This window comes from Scyliorhinus torazame, chromosome 10 (assembly GCF_047496885.1).
Source record: "Scyliorhinus torazame isolate Kashiwa2021f chromosome 10, sScyTor2.1, whole genome shotgun sequence".
In the NCBI taxonomy this organism is placed as follows: domain Eukaryota; kingdom Metazoa; phylum Chordata; class Chondrichthyes; order Carcharhiniformes; family Scyliorhinidae; genus Scyliorhinus; species Scyliorhinus torazame.
Window position 1 is genome coordinate 186,885,649 of NC_092716.1, and position 17,290 is coordinate 186,902,938.

Consider the following 17,290-nt stretch of genomic DNA (forward strand, 5'->3'; position numbering starts at 1 on the left):
TCTGTGCACTATTCTCCCACAAGTTTAATCTCACCTGCAATCTTCTGTCCGTTTCCTCTAATGTCCTCCCTACTTCAGTGATTGATGTCTGTATTTGCTGGTTCTGTTGGGTTTTTGCTCCAATCTCTGTCCTCACTCGGTCGATGGCCTCCCTCGTGTTGGTGTGACTCGCTCGGTGAGATGTTTTCAGCCTCCTGGTTCGCTCCCCCTCCTCCTGCAGGATCTCCCTGTCCAAGAATGCAGTTCTGCTGCTAATCTCATGCAACTTCTGCATGTTCTCCCTGAAGCTTTGCTTCAGTTTGTTCAGGTGCCTTTGCAGCTCCTTCTCTCGCTCCTTCTCCAGCTGCAATTCCCTCTCCCAAAACTGTTCCTCGTCAAGCTCCTCGTCGTTCCTCCTGACCGCCTGCTCCAGCTGCACCAGCTGTTTCTCAAAGTCGGGCATGCCTGGCTGTTCCCAGGATTTAATCTGGCAGTTGAAGGATTCGTGCTGGGCTGAGACGGAGTTCAGCTTCTCCTGCTGCATTAGTATCAATTTAAAGAAATCTTCCTTGCTTGCCGGAGGCTTGGAGACTTTGTCTTGGCCCTCTGCACCACTTAGATTCTTGCCCCGCCATTTGTTCTGGAGAGCAAGGTTAGGATCTCCCAGCGCCCCGCCCGTGAATGTCAGGGATTTCTTCGGTTCACGCCGTTTTGGGAGCTCAGGAAAGGTGGGTTTACCAGGGAGGAGGGCAATCCGGCTGAGGGAAGATTCTGGAGTTTGAGCACCGTTGCCCGAGATTGGCCTTTCAGAGTGAGTGGAGCCTGTGCGGCGTAACAGAAATTGGATGTCGTTGGCGTACTGCCCACACTTAGCCAACAGTTGCAGCGGGCTGTCATTGGCCAACAGCTGGTGTTCGTTGTCACGCAGTTTCTGAATCAACACGTAGCGGCCGGTCTGACCTGCAATGGGAGCAAGGGTCAAATGTCAGAGTCCACATCAATCTTGTTAAGAGTGCAAGGAGGGGAATGGGGTGTGCTCCTCTGGGAATGAGCCCGAAGTCTCCAGGAAATAATGATGTGGATTGTTCTCCTTACAGCAGCGAGGGTCAAGAGGAGATTTATTTAATAGAAGTGTTCAAAGGAACATATAGCCCGTCGAGTGTACACCAACTCGCTGTAGAGCACTTCATTCCCCCACTCTGTCCCTGTAGCCTGCAAGTGTATTTCCTTCTACTGCCCATCCAATTTGCTTTTAAAATCACTCATTGCCTCTGCATCCAGCACCCTCAAGGACGGTGACTTTCAGGTCATTATCACTTGCTGTGCAAAAATGTTCTTCCTCACATTCCCCCTGCATCTCTTGCCCAAATGTCCTTGTACCTCCAGCTAATAGGAACAACTTTTTGTGGTCTACTTTACCCAAACCTGTAATAATCTTCTATTAAATCTCCCACAATTTCCTTAGCTCTCAGAAGAAGAATTCCAACTTCTCCAACCTGAGTATGAGAAATAATATTATTAATATTATGAATGATCTTTTCCAACACCCTGTGTGCGACATTAGGAAGCTCAGTTCGGAATGGAAATACTTGGCGGGTGGTGGCTCATGGCCGTCTAAATCTCATCATTCTCCTGCCTCGTTTTCTATTGTCTGCTGGCACTGGTGGTAGGGTCTCTTGCCGTGTGGGCGGCACGGTAGCACAAGTGAATAGCACTGTGGCTTCACAGCGCCAGGGTCCCAGGTTCGATTCCCGGCTTGGGTCACTGTCTGTGCGGAGTCTGCACGTTCTCCCCGTGTCTGCGTGAGATTCCTCCGGGTGCTCCGCTTTCCTCCCACAGTCCAAAGACGTGCAGCTTAGGTGGATTGGCTATGATAAATTGCCCTTAGTGACAAAAAAGGTTAGGAGGGGTTATTGGGTTACGGGGATAGGGTGGAAGTGAGGGCTTAAGTGGGTCGGTGCAGACCCGATGGGCCGAATGGCCTCCTTCTGCACTATATGTTCTATGTTTCTATGTGACAATAGACACAAATCAGCAGTCATGTGACAGTGAAATGGACCATGAATCTGAAATGAATTGGCATTTATTGAATGTAGCAAAATCAGCAAGCTAACTGAGAGTCTTAATATCACATCTTCAGAGCTAGGATGGCCAGCTAGGAGATTCATTCAACAAACTTCACTTTTGTGGACTCAATGTGGCATAAAGTATTGGATCATTAACACTGGTCCCGCCATGCTTTAGGCAGGACTAATATCCAATATCTCCTGGTAGTCTGTCCGTTAGAATTGTAAAATCACACAAGTGGTGTTCTACCATTGTCTGTCATAGTGACAGGCCTAACATTTACTCATCCACGGCCTCGCCCCTCGCTATCTCTGCAGCCTCTTCCAGTTCCACAACCCTCTGCGATCTAGCCTCGTGAACCTCTGTGATTTTAATAGGTCCACTATTGATATGCCTTCAGCTGGCTGGTCTCGAACCAAAGTTAAACGGACGTCCAATGGGAATCGTCAAAGTGCCTGATTTTTAAACTAATCCAGAGTTCTAATACTGAATTGCGGAGTGATGATGTATCTATCTCTCCATGAGTGAGGAGAAGAGTCTGAGAGTGTGCGAGTGGGTGAAGCTACCGGCCTCTGTCCCACATTCCATTCAAACCCCACCCTCTCACCCAAACCCCCCACCACAGATGTAAGGAATTTTCCCTCCACACAGCCCTTTTAAAATGGAAAGGATTCACACCATATTAGGTAATGGTCTGATATAAAGGCAAAATACCGCAGATGCTGAAATCTGAAATAAAAACAGAAAGTGCTGGAAAAGCTCAGCCGGTCTGGCAGCATCTGTTTACAGAGAAACAAGTGTTAACATTTCCAGTCCGTACGACTGAAGACGAGTCATACAGAATTGAAATGCTAACTCTGTTTCTCTCTCCACCGATGCTGCCAGACTCGCTAAGTCTTTCCTGCATTTTGTGTTTCTACTTTAGGTAATGGTCTGTTTTTCCAACTGATGTGGTAACAAGAAGTACCTGAAGTAATACCCAATAGAAACAATGGTGTGCCTTTAGTTTGCATCTTTAACATAGTAAAATGCCCCATGGTGCTCCCCAGAGGTGTTGTCAAACAAATTTTGACATGGAACTATATCAGAGAGAGGCAGAGTGGTTCAGGGAGGGAATTCCAGAGCTTAGAAACCAGGCAGCTGAAGGTATGGCCGTCAATGGTGGAGCAATTAAAATCAGGGATGCCCAAGGTGCTAGTTTTCACAGTGAGCGATTGCTGCCCATCGCTCACTACACTCTTCCTGAACCTCGGTCTGACCCCTTGACCCCACACTACACCCTTCTTGATCCATGTCTCAACCTGTGACCTCACACACTGACCCCTGACCGATTTCAGCCTTGAACGTTCTAACATCTCTCCATCCTATGGCCCCTTCCGTCTGACTCAAAGCTCACCTCACCCCCCCCCCCCCCCCCCATCCCCAGGCCCCAGACCTGTTCCATCCCAATAAGTCCTGGCACTTACCTATGGCCTGTGCTAGTGCGATCACCACCTCCTGACAGGTAGTCTCCTCAGTGACTCCACACACGACACGCTGGACTCCATCCACCCAAACCTTTAGTTCCATCACTGTGCAGCTAGTTCCTGGCATCGAGTGACCCGGTCAGTGCGGAGACAGCTCTGAAACAGAGAGACCATGTCCCATTTCAACATACAGGATAAAATAATTACATTAAACATAGCCACATAACATTTTCCTCCTTAATGTAATGCTCGGTCTTCCTCTTCCCAAAGGCTGGCTGGTGTGTGGAGCCACAGGCCTCTGTCTCCTCATTGGTCTAGTGTGTCAGAATGGATTACAAAATGAATATATATCAATAAAATGTCTTTAAAATAATAAAACATCCCATGACATTTTACAAGAACATTTTTAAGCAAAGTATGCCACCGAGCCACATGAGATACGAGGTTAATCTGATCAAAATCTTGATCAAAGATCTGTCACCGTTCCGGGATGGGAGGCATTGTCACAAAGCATAATCCTGTCCTCATTCCAAGATCCCAAATAAAATACGGACTTGCATTTCCATAGCACCCGAGACCTCAGGATAACCCAAAACCTTTTACAGGAATAGCAGCAACTGGCTGCTGCAGAGTGATGTGATCAGGATCAGGCAATTGAAATGAAATGAAAATCGCCTATTGTCACAAGTAGGCTTCAAATGAAGTTACTGTGAAAAGCCCCTAGTCGCCACATTCCAGCGCCTGTTCGGGGAGGCTGGTACGGGAATTCATTTTTTCAGTGATTTTGGCTGAGGGATTATTATTGACCAAGGACATTGGAGAGAACTTTCATGTTCTTTGAAATACTGCCCTGGCGTCCACCTAAAATGGTAGGTGGTTCGCTTTAATGTCTTATCTGAAAGACAGTGCGGTGATCCCTCAATACTACCTCCCCAACAATGCTGCACTCCCTCAGTACTACCCTTTACACATTGCTGAGTTCTCTCAGTACTGTCCCTCTGACAGTGCAGCTCTCTCTGCATTTCTGACCCAGTGCAGAGCCATATTAACCTCATGCCAGAACTTTGATTTGTAACACTGCAGTGAATATCAGCACTGACTGTTCCTCCCCATATGAGAAATACGGTGAAAGTTATCCATTGATCAGAAACTGAACTGGGCCATCCATATAAATGCTGTGGCTACAGGAGCAAGTCAGAGACTGGGAATTCTGCAGCAGGTAGCTCACCCTTGATGTCCCAAAGCCTGTCCACCATCTGCAAGACATAAGTCAGAATAATGCAATAACTTCCACATGCATGGATGAGTGCAGCTCCAATACATTAAAGACGCTTGGCATTATGCAGGTCAAAGCAGTCTACTTGATGAACACTCCATCTATCAGCTCAAACATTCAATCCCTCCACCACTGCTGTGAAATGTAAGCAGTGTGTACCGTACAGAAGATGCACTGCAGCAACTTGCCAATCCTCCTTTGTCACCACCTTCCAAATATAGGGGCGCGATTCTCCAACCCGCCTGCGCATCCTCACCGGCAGCGAGATTCTCATTCTCGCCAGCCGGCCAATGGGGTTTCCCATTGTGGGCAGCCCCACGCCATCAAGAAATCCCCAGGTGTGGGTGCGCTGCCGGCGCAACAGAGAATCCCGCCCAGGACCTCTGGCACCTAGAGGGACAAGGATAGCAGATGCATGGAAACACCACCACCACCTGCAAGACCGGCCCACGCACCCCCGCCCCCGACCCTCCGACACACACCATCCTAATTTAGATAAGACCATAAGATATATGAGCAGAATTAGGCCATTCGGCGCATTGGGTCTGCTCTGCCTTTCGATCACGGCTGATATGTTTCTCATCCCATTCTCCTGCCTTCTCCCCGTAACCCCTGACTTCTTAATCAAGAACCTATCTATCTCTGTCTTAAAGATACTCAGTGGTTTGGCCTCCACAGCGTTCTGTGGCAAAGAGTTCACAGATTCACCACCCTATGGCTGAAGAAATTCCCCTTCATCTCAGTTTTAAAGGATTGTCCCTTCAGTCTGAGGCTGTGTCCTCGGGTTCTAGACTCTCCCACTAGTGGAAACATCTTCTCCACCTCCACTCTACCTAGGCCCATCATTATTCTGTACGGTTAAATGAGATCCCTCCTCATCCTTCTAAACTGCATTGTGTACAGATCGAGTCCTCAACCGCTCTTAATATGACGGCCTTCATTCCACGGATCATTCTTGTGAACCTCCTCTGGACCCCCTCCAAGCCCAGCACATCCTTCCTTAGATACGGGGCCCAAAACTGCTCACAATATTCCAAATGTACAGATAATCGCTGATCCTGCAGTGTTACTGGGTCAAAATCTTGGAACTCCCTCCCTAATAACTCTGTGGGTGTACCTACAACATGTGAACTGCAGTGGTTCAAGTAGACAACTCAGCTCCACCGTCTCACGGGCAATTAGGGATGGGTAGCAAATGCTGGCCTGGCCAACAAAGTCCACATCCCATCAAAGAATTTAAAAAACTGTGTTGTATGTTTTGTAGATTTACATCAATGACATCTGTTATATTGTTATACTCTTCCAATATGATTTAGGAAGCATATTCCACTTGTTTTAGTGCAATTTAACAGACTCTCCTTCAATTGTTTCAAACTTCCAGGAGCTACAAGACAGAACAATACGCGAAATTCTCTGTCCCGCCAGCCGGCCAATGGGGTTTCCCATTGTGGGCATCCCTACGCGGTTGGAAAATCCCTGGGCATGGGTGCGCTGCTGACGCAACGGCGAATCCCGCCAACGGAGAATCCAGCCCAATATCTTTATTTGATCAAACCAAACCCATTCATTGAGTGATCGCTCCCTGACATTAGCAGTAATGGTTACAATGGGAAACTTTGGGCACAGTGGGTCTGTTCAGACAATACAGTATGCCCTGATTTCGGACCTCAGGTGCCAACCTAAATCACGGCAAGAGCGAGGTCGTGTTCTTTGGGAACTGGGCTGACCAATTCCTTGTCCCCTTCACTGTCAGGTTAGATAGCCTGAAAGTGCTGGGGATATGGTTCGGAGGGGCCAGGGCATGCGATAGAAACCGGAAGGAGTGAGTAGGTATAATGAACCAAAATCCCAGCATGAGGAGTGACGCTCCCTCTCCATTGCAGGTAAGAACCTGGTCATCAGGTGTGAGGCATTCTTGGTGTCGCTGTACATGGCGCACGTCTGGCCCATTTCTCACTCCTTGCTGTGGTGAGAACCCAAACAATTTTCCGTTTTATCTGCAGGTCAAAAATGGACCATGTTCAAAGGGCCAACATGTACAAATCTAAAGTGAGTGGCACGGTGGCACAGTGGTTAGCACTGCTGCCTCATGGCGCAGAGGACCCGGGTCCTATCCCAGCCCCGGGTCACTGTCCATGTGGAGTTTGCACATTCTCCCCGTGATTGCATGGGTCTCACCCCCACAACCCAAACATGTGCAGAGTAGGTGGATTGGCCACACTTAATTGGCCCTTATTTGGAAATAAAATTAATCGGGTACTTTAAATTTATTTAAATAAGTATAGGGGAACAAATGTGCCCAACATCATCCTCATCGTGATGACCACCTTTGTGTTCGGCTGCACCAAGCTTTGTGTAGGTGCTCAGTACACAAATACCAAGTGCCATTACGTGCCAGGGTTCTACCCGTCCACAGAGTTGTAAAGGATGGGTCTGGCCACGCTGCTGTGGAACGCTCCAAGTAGTTGGACCGTGTAGTACCACCTGTCCCTCGCGGAAATGATCATGCAGAGGAACACCTTTTACCTCAAGTCCATCAGGCAGTGGTCTACCTGTAATATCATCGAGGCCTGTGGGAAAAGGAGAGGATAGATCCTGTTGGATGGTTCCCTGAGCAAACTGTCAAGGTCATTTGGCAGAATGCCACATCACCAGAATTTTCAAACCTATGCACCAGAACCTGGCTTGGCTGGTAGTTGTCGTGTTGGGTGTTCCGATACACAAATGAACCAACACGGTTGTAGATGGTGCAACTCTGTTTTATTATTCTGTACAATAATAACTATTAACTTCTGGCTGTGATTCGTACTTCACCAGCTAACCTGTGGACCTAGCCCTAGCACTATCTTAGTGAGGCACTCAGCACATGGTCTATGTCTGAGTGGCACGCTGTGAGCTTTGTGCTCTGAGCTATCTCCTGGTAGAATGAGCGGGAACTGTGGTGTTCCCTGTTTTATGGTGCGTGTGCTCTCACTGGTGATTGGCTGTGATGTTGTGTGTGTGTTGGTTGGTCCATCTACCTGTCCATCAGTGTGTGTGTGTGATTGCACCATGATATGTTAATATGGATATCATGACAGTAGTGAGGAAGGCCTTTCCCATCAGATCCTTCCAACACCACCAGAGTCTCACCCCAACCACACGTTGTTCTCCTGGCGGCTGAGATGGGGAAGAGACTGTTGTTCACCGCCATGTGGAATGTGCCTTTGCAAAGAGGGTTTGGAGAGAGATGAGGTGCTTTTTGTTGCGGTTCATCCCAAGCAACTCTGTGATACAGGACTCTGTGCTTTGCCGGCTGTTCCCAGGCACGCACACCGAGACAAACATCAGCTGTCGCCAGAGCATCATCGGCTTGGTGAAAGACGCTCTTTGGTCCGCCCGAAAGACAAGAATTGTCCCTGACCAAGTGTTGCAGACCGGCACATTCCAAAGCCCAGGACTGAGTGCTGAGGGATGTACTAAAGCTTGGGGCAGTTGCTGCAGAGGCGCAATGGAGGAAGGTTGCTGTCTAAGACCTTTCATCCATTGTGAACTGAGGGGAGTGAAACTGTATAGAACCCCGTCGGGCTGTTTGACTCACATTGAATGCATAAAGTGAATTACATGTATCACAATTGTATGGAACATCCTCAGGGTACAACCCGATTTATGTAGACAATTTAAACACCTTTGCACTATTTGTAATGACCATTTTGAGATGTCTAATGTTTCTTTGACAGTATTGAAACATCTCAGAGTGCAACATGATGTATGTAGAGAACCTGAATATTATTGCACTGTGTGTGATGTCCATCTTGAAATGTCTGTAATGTTCTTTCAGATAGTTTCTAGATAAAGTATATTTTTTTCAAAAAAGATACTCTTAACTGGCCTGTGAAATGTCTGAGTACAACATTCAGTTGTATCAACCTGTACCAGCAGTTCAATAAGAAGGCTCACTGCCATCTCCTCTGGGCAATAGGTGATGTCCCAAGGCTGTGGCTCTCACAGCCTGACAATGAACTGAAGGAAGTGGAAGGAGGTTCTGTGAAATTGCACTCAAATACCTGCAACTAACATTATTTAATACGAGAAAATACTGGAAAATCTCAGCAGGTCTGACAGCATCTGTGGAGAGAGAACAGAGCTAACATTTAGAGTCTGGATGGCTTTATGGGCGGCACGGTAGCACAGTGGTTAGCACTATTGCTTCACAGCGCCAGGGTCCCAGGTTCGATTCCTGGCATGGGTCACAGTCTGTGCGTCTGCACGTTCTCCACGTGTCTGCGTGGGTTTCCTCCAGGTGCTCCAGTTTCCTCCCATAAGTTCCGAAAGACGAGCTGTTAGGTGAATTGGACATTCTGAGTTCTACCTCTGTGTACTCGAACAGGCGCCGGAATGTGACGACTAGGGGATTTTTACAGTAACTTCATTGCAGTGTTAATGTAAGCCTACTTGTGGCAAAATAAAGATTATTATTATCTTGCCAAAAGCATCCAGATTCAAAACGTTACCTCTGTTCTTGCTCCACAGGTGCTGTGCAGACCTGCTGAGATTTTCCAGCATTTTCTGTTTTTATTTCAGATTCCAGCATCCGCAGTAATTTTCTTTTATACAACTGTACAATCACAACCATGTTCCCCTAACTGGAGACGTGTATATTGCCTCATGTCAGTCATCACGCATCCCCAGGCTCATATCAGGAAGACCTTCCCCATCTTGGGAATCACTTTTAACCCAACAATCCAAGGGAAATTCTCATCTGCAATCCACTCCTTGTCACGAATGCACAACTGGACAACTAATGAGAAGCAGAAAGTGAAAGGCACCAGGATTACTAGTTAGTGGGAGTAACAGGAGGTGTCAAACCCACTCCATTAAAAAAAGCCACTTCAGATTATTGATTGACAAAATCCAGGGGGAGATAAGATTTTTTTAAGCTGTTGTGATCTAGAACACACTGTGGAAACAGATAGAAACTTTCAGGAGGGAACTGGATAAATATTTGAAGAGGAAGATTTTGCAGTGCAATGTGGAAAGAGTGCGGGAGCAGGACTAATTTGATAGCTCTTTCAGCACAACGGAGCCACAATTCCAATTAATTGCTTGTTTGTTATGGGTTAGAAGAGATCCCAGTAAACCAGCTCAGAGCTGGAAGCTGAGGCAGAGTGTTAATGACATTGAATGCTTCTCAGTACTGCACCGGAGTGCCTGGTGTTGTGACATCAGTTTGATTCCATGTGTCAACACAGTGGATAATTCACTGGGAACATTCACCTTCTCGGATTCCCGGGACAGTGAGAGTTTGAGCTTGGTGTTTGTAGCCCGAGACTACGTTCTAACAAGGCAGCTGGGACTGGCCTTTTTACAATCATGACTTTCTTTCTACATTTTGTTGGCTGTGGAGCCCATTTAAGGCAATGTTTGCATGACCCAGTTGGACTGCCGCACGTTGGAAGCTTAAACCCTGTTCGACTGTGTCCATGTGACCTGTATTGTTTGCACAAAACACGGGATGTCGGGGTTGCCAACCCTCCAGGATTAGCCTGGAGAATTCAGGACTGGAAGATTAATCTCAGAAACAGTGCAGACCAAACCAGGAGGGGGAGAAATCATTTGGGGTGTTTCAACAAATGAACACTTCTGCTTATTAGTTATAAAAATAGTTACGACAGGATCAAAGGCTGTTTGACTGACATTCAATTGGCTAATGAACAGTTTGTTTCGCAAATGGTTGTGAGGACAGGGTCAGTGACCAATGATTGACCCTGGGGTGTGGGTCATTGTGATGACAGCAGAGTTAGATGACCAATTTCAGGACCTAGCAACGGGGGACAAGGATGGGTGTGTGGGGAAACCAATTTAGGAAGCTTATGGGTGGGCCAACACCAGGATGGTCACGTCAGGTGATCAATGGCAGGCATGTGGGGACAGAGCAGTTGGAGGTGGGAGATCACTTTGAGGAAAGCCCCAGGAATACATTCAAACAACCTGGCAGTGCCAAGGCACTGGCCGGACATGTTCACCAACCCACTCCCCCACTCCCCCTCCAAGTTATACTTAACCTTGCTGTCACTTCGGCAAGGTTTGAATATTCAGTGCAGGGGTAATCATGTGCTCATGTGGCAGGGTGGTTAATGACAATAAAATTAGGTTCTTGCCCTTCATGGGCATGAACCTCGTGACTTCACTGGTGAGGGGGGGCATGGAACCGTTCTCTCTGATGGTGAACATGGGCTGGAAATCGCCCCAGAAGCTTTCTGGAATGCTGGAAAAGCTCAGCAGATCTGGCATCTTTGGAGAGGGAAACGGAGTTAACATGTCGGGTCCGTATGATTCTTCTTCAGTCGTACAGACTGGAAACCACAAGAGCATAATATATGGGAGCCGAATTAGGCCATTTGGCCCATCGAGTCTGCTCTGCCATTCAGTTGGCACTGTTGCTTCACAGCACCGGGTCCCAGATTTGATTCCTGGCTTGGGTCACTGTCTGTGCGGAGTCTGCACGTTCTCCCTGTATCTGCGTGGGTTTCCCCCGGGTGCTCCGGTTTCCTCACACAATTTATTGGACATTCTGAATTCTCCCTCCGTGTACCCGAACAGGCGCTGGAATGTGGCGACTAGGGTCTTTTCACAGTAACGTCATTGCAGTGTTAATGTAAGCCTACTTGTGACAATAAAGATTATTATTATTATATGTTCCTCATCCCCATTCCCCTGCCTTCTCCCCATAACCCCTGATCCCCATATTAATCAAGAAATCCCCGTATTAATCAAGAACATCAGATTTATGCTCGAGGTATTTTTTACCTACAGGCCAAAAACTCCAAGGAGGAATTAGACCGAATAGTTCTCTCTTAGAACATAAGAATCAGGAGCAGGAGGAGGCAATTTAGCCTCTCGAGGCCTGCTCCACCATTCAATACGATCATGGCTGATCTCATCATGGCCTCACCTCTACTGTCCTGCCCGTTCTCCAGAACGTTAACTCCTCTTCTCTCTCCAGTTACTGAGAGGCCTGCTGAGCTTTTCCAACATTTTACGTTTTCATTTTGGATTACTGGCATCCGCAATATTTTGCTTTTATTATGCGAGTGAGGACAACTTGACCAGCCCTGTGCTATTGTTGCTTCTTGTATCTGCAGTGTTAACAGGAGCAGTTCAGCTGCACAGGGAGTTGGCCTCAGTCCAGAGCTGTTGGCTGACGGTAACACAAAGAGCTCCTTCAGCGCTGGTGAAATCTAGAGCCATCCCTCCATTAGATTAGCATCGCTCAGATAGCTGCCACATCACTGTCGCATGGACAGAGTTTCTCTAAATCCACCGTATGTCCCACACAATGAGAGGGGGCCCATTTGCCTCACTCTGCTTTTCAATGCTGGCTGCAAACACATTTAGTTCGAGAGGTTGCACGGTCCTCTAAATGGTGACTGATTAATGGGGTAAGACTAAAAGCTGCAAATCCACCGGCAGTCACAGTGTGTGTGGAACAGCAAAGGACAGTTCACTACCATTGAGCGAGGGCCAGAATTCTGACTGCTGTTGACTAACGTACTTCTGTTCAGAGGGTGCAGGCAACATGCCATTTGCTTCTCATCGCTAGCTGCCCTGAGAGTTAGTGACGAGTTTCCCATTGTGTCTGTTTGTTTAACTGATTGCGGGTTTATCAGGTTTGGCAGCAAAAACAACTTGTACTTGCATGGCGCCTTTAACAGAATAAAACGTCGTAAGGACGCGTTAGGATAGGTGACCAAAAGCGTTGTCAGAGATTGGTCTCAAGGAGCATCTTAAAGGAGGAAAAAGAGGTGGAGGGGGAATGAGTTTCGGCCTTAGGTTGCAAGGCCCAGCCGTCAGTGGTGAAGTGATTAAAATTGGAGAAGCTCCAATTGAGAGAAGTGAAGATATCTCAGAGGGTTGTAAGGCTGGAGGAGGTTACAGGGATGGGATTGTGATTTTCATCCAGGTTTCTGGAGTGAGATCAAGGACAAACACGTAATTTGGCACCACCAACCAGCGTGCAGCATTCTGTCTCCGAGCCATTTTTCCGGAGGCTGGATCAGGAGCAGGACAATTACCTGCCCACAAATGGAATGGAATGCTGCTGATTAAGATAATTAAATGGCCAATAATGGCCATGGAACAGGGGCTAAATTTTTCCACTGGTCTGCAAGCCACCTGCATAGGGATGCTGCCAGATACAGCCTCCCAATGGCAGGGCAGGCTGGCGATGGTGTAGCAGCACTCCAGGCAAACTTACATGAAATTTCTCTCCCCCCGCCCCAGCTATTTTGGCCTACTGGTCACTGCTGTGGCCACCTATTGGTTCTCCAACTTTGAGAGTCTGCCTGCTATCAATAATTGGAGATCGGGCACATTCTCTGGCCACTAACTGGCTAATCAGTGACCACTCCGACATGGTGGTGCAGTGTTGAGTTCCCCTATTTGATCCCGACATCGGGATCTCAGCCCCAAACACAAAGCCTGATCCAAGGAGGAGTGAAGCCATGGACAGATTTACAAACACAATAAGAATGTTGGAATCGAGGCCAATGTATGTCAGTGAGCAAAAGGGGTGATGGGTGAATAAGATTTGGGTGTATGTTTGGACGTGGGCCGCAGAGCTTTGGTTGAACTGAAGCACAAGGAGGGTGGAAGGTGGGAGGGCAACCAGAACAGATAACTGCAGCTCTAGTCATGTAGCGGCAATGGACTTTGGAGAAGCAGTTATGAGCAGTTAGGGGGGCCTGAAATACCAACCCCAGAGCCAGACCGGGAGTTCCCATTGGTCCCAGAGAGGCGGTGGCATAGTGGTATTTTCCCTGGACTAATGGACCAGAGATCCAGAGTAATGCTCTGGGGATCCAGGTTCAAATCCCACACTGCAGATGGTGAAATTTGAATTCATTAAAAATCTGGAATTAAGAAATCTAATGATAACCATGAAACCATTGTTGCTTGTTGTAAAAACCCATCTGGTTGACTAATGTCCTTTCGGAAAGGAAATCTGCAGTCCTCACGTGGTCCGGCCTACATGTGACTCCAGATCCACAGCAACATGATCGACTCTTAACTGCCCCCTCAAGGGCAATTGGGGATGGGCAGTAAACGTTGGCCCAGCCTGCCACACCCACGTCCCATGAACGAACAAAGAAAAAAATAACTCCTGGGCGGGATTCTCCCAGCCCGGGGCGGGCCAGAGAATCCCCACAACTGGGCCATGCCACCCTGACGCCGGCGCGGAGAATCGCGCATTTGGCACGGCGCCGGTCACGGGCCGCTGTACGCGGCCTGGCTGCCGATTCTCCGGCCCGGATGGGCCGAGCGGCCGCTCTAAAAGGGCAGAGTCCCGCCGGCGCCGTCCACACCTGGTCACAGTCGTGTGGGAACTCTGCGCGCAGGGTCGAGGGGCGGCCTGTGGGGGAGGGGGGGGGGGGGGAAGAGGGGGCCTCCGATGGGGCCTGGCCCGCGATCGGGGCCCACCAATCGGCGGGCCGGCCTCTTGCTCCCCGGGCCTATTTTCTTCCGCGCCGGCCCCTGAACTCCTGTGCCATGTTGCGTCAGGGCCGGCGCGTTGAGAGAGGCTACCGCACATGCGCGGGTTGGCACCAGTGCCACTGCGCATGAGCAGATCCCGCGGCGCACAATTTGCGCCGGGATGGGAGGCTGGAGTGGCGTGAACCGCTCCAGCGCCGTGCAGGCCCCTTGTAGGGGCCAGAATCGGTACTCCCTGCGGCCCGTTCACGCCGTCGTGAAACGCGAAGTTGTTTCCAACGGCGTGGACACTCTGCTGCCGAGTGGGAGAATCCCGCCCCCTGGCTCAGTAAGCATCGCTCTCGCCCCAAGTCAGAATCTGAGAGTTCGAAAGCGGTCATCAAACACACGTTTCAGGTTGGTGATCTATTGTCAGAAGTGTAGGGAAATGGTTGCCATTGTGCATTTGAACACATGTTGAAAGTGGTTTCTTTGGTTTGTGGATGTGTGCTGGCTGGTCATTGGGAAGCTGAATTCAGCCTTGTAAACACTGGGCTGGCTCAGGATTGGCCGCAAACCTAATCTGCACAATGTCTAAGGCAAAGTACAAAATATCCCAAAGCAAGAGAGTAGCTGAAAAACATAGTAAGGGAAGCAGAGTCTCTTCCATCATCATTTCCAGTTAGTTTCAGGAAAAATAAATTGGGTATAGGAGATATACATCAACGCTGCAAAAGTACTTCATTGAACATAGAACATACAGTGCAGAAGGAGGCCATTCGGCCCATCGAGTCTGCACCGACCCACTTAAGCCCTCACTTCCACCCTATCCCCGTAACCCAATGATCCCTCCTAACCTTTTTTGTCACTAAGGGCAATTTAGCGCGGCCAATCCACCTAACCTGCACGTCTTTGGACTGTGGGAGGAAATCGGAGCACCCGGAGGAAACCCACGCAGACACGGGGAGAACGTGCAGACTCCGCACAGACAGTGACCCAACAGGGAATCGAACCTGGGACCCTGTCGCTGAGAAGCCACAGTGCTAGCCACTTGTGCTATCGTGCTGCCCCATTGGTTATGAATATAGCATTTTGGGATATCCTGGGTTTGTTAATGGTGCTATAAAATGGAAATCGCAGGGCGGCACGGTGTACAATGGTTAGCACTGCTGCCTATGGCGCTGAGGACCCAGGTTCGATTCTGGCCCTGGGTCACTGTCCGTGTGGAGTTTGCACATTCTCCCCGTGTCTGCTTGGGCATCACCCCCCCCCCCCCCCCCCCCCCCCCCCCGCCAAAATCAAAGACGTGCAGGTTAGGCCACACTAAATTGCCCCTTAATTGGGAAAAAAATAATTGGGTACTCTAAATTTAAAATAAATAAATAAATAAATAAAATGGAAACTTGGTTTGCTTCCCCATTTGTTTGTACAGTAGCTTTCTTTCTCCCTCATTTGTGTGCGCACAAACAGTGAGTATGAGACGTTAATGCCACTCTTTGTGGTTTCACAGGTGATTTGATTGTTTACTTCACTCCTGATAAGTTTTGGTTAGTCACTAGCCCCAAGTTCTGTTCTGCCAGTGTGAGCTATTGGTTTGTGACTTGCTAACAGGAGCTGCGTAGCAAAGGATAGAATAGTGTATTCACCACTGGTTAATGCAGGTTTAGTGAAATGTATTGTGTCCAGACTTGTTCTGTCCTGTCCCTCGTCTCCACCTGGAATAATTGCATTTTACAGCACAAAAGGACGCCGCTTGGCCCCGTTTCCCAGTGCTGTGTGTTATAGCCCCCACGAAGACCATGGGGGATCGCTCCCCCGACCTAGACCGGGAGTTCCCAATGGTCCCAGGCTGGTACATTTATTTTATACACCACGGCTGTGGCTTTATTTATGTTTGAGAATAAACCTGCTTTGCCTTTTAGTTTCCGCAACCTGGAATGATTGCATTGGCGACGAGGATGGAATTCATGACGTCACAACCCCTCTGCCTCATGGCGCAGAGGACTTGGGTTCGATCCTGGCCCCTGGTCACTGTCCTTCTGGTGTTTGCCCATTCTCCCTGTGTCTGCATGGGCCTCACACCCACAACCCAAAGATGTGCAGGATAGGTGGATCGGTCACACCAAATTGCCCCTTAATTGGAAAATAAAGGCTGGGATTCTCCGACCCCACGCCAAGTTGGAGAATCCCCGGGACGCCGGCTCGCCAATTCTCCGGCGCCCATTCTCGGGCACCCGCGGGATAGCCGCCACGCTGGCTGGGAGCCGTTGAAAGCAGCCCCTCCGGCCGATTCTCCGGGCCCCGACTGGCATACCCTCACACCATCAACCGAACATCCCGTAAGGACTCCCTGGCAGTTTAAAAATCGGCCGGATAACCCCAGAGGTACCCGGTAAATCTCTCCAGAGGAACACAACACTCAGCCTCTGGGCTGCTGTAGGTGCTGTAAAAAGGCATGACTTAGACGAGGCTGCCAGAATCAGCAGTAAGCTTACCACCAGGCCGGAAGCCAAAGCCACCTCAGGTCCATGCTTTACATGTATACCAGCCTCAGGAGGATGAAATGATGCAGTTGAACTGCATTGTCATTACCAAGGTCGCCCAAAATGGATAAGACTGCTTGTCAATGGTCATTCCTTGGAGATGGAAGTAGATACGTGAACCGCCTGGGATACCAGGGCCAGACTAGCCACGTATACAGGAGAACCTTCGAAGGTTATGGGGATCACCACGATCCCTGTATTTTATGGACTGCAGTTGGCCCGACTCCAACTCATAGTCATGTGAGGATCAAGATCTATTCTCGGGGGTAGAGATTGGCTCCAGAAGATCCAACTGGACCAGCTGGAATTCGGAGTTGGTGGATTCTATGAGGTTATTAGTAAATACCCCAAAGTATTCCAAGGGGGCCTCAGTAAAATAAATGGAGCAAGGGCCAAGATCTACCTGGATCCCGATGCCGTACCAAAATACTTCAGGGCACAACCAGACCCATACTCATTGCTCTCGAAGGTGGAGACTGAGAGTGAGTGGTTGGAATACCTCAGAATAA

At 48.8% G+C, this 17,290-nt stretch overlaps 1 protein-coding gene across 5 annotated transcripts in view; it reads right to left on the minus strand.

The window, feature by feature from the left end:
* LOC140384436 (ras association domain-containing protein 8-like) overlaps positions 1-17,290 on the minus strand; it is a 165,153-nt gene that overhangs the window by 24,878 nt on the left and 122,985 nt on the right. For 2 of the 5 annotated variants that reach the window (XM_072466136.1, XM_072466135.1), the window contains exons 2-4: positions 4,741-4,768; positions 3,513-3,668; positions 35-939 (exon numbers count right to left, since the gene is read on the minus strand). In XM_072466136.1, coding sequence (XP_072322237.1) covers positions 35-939; positions 3,513-3,639 — 1,032 coding nt within the window. In that variant the 5' untranslated portion in view covers positions 3,640-3,668; positions 4,741-4,768. Of the gene's footprint in view, positions 1-34; positions 940-3,512; positions 3,669-4,740; positions 4,769-9,281; positions 9,300-17,290 lie in introns of those variants that run through there. The other 3 variants (XM_072466138.1, XM_072466134.1, XM_072466137.1) reach the window with 2 other exon arrangements.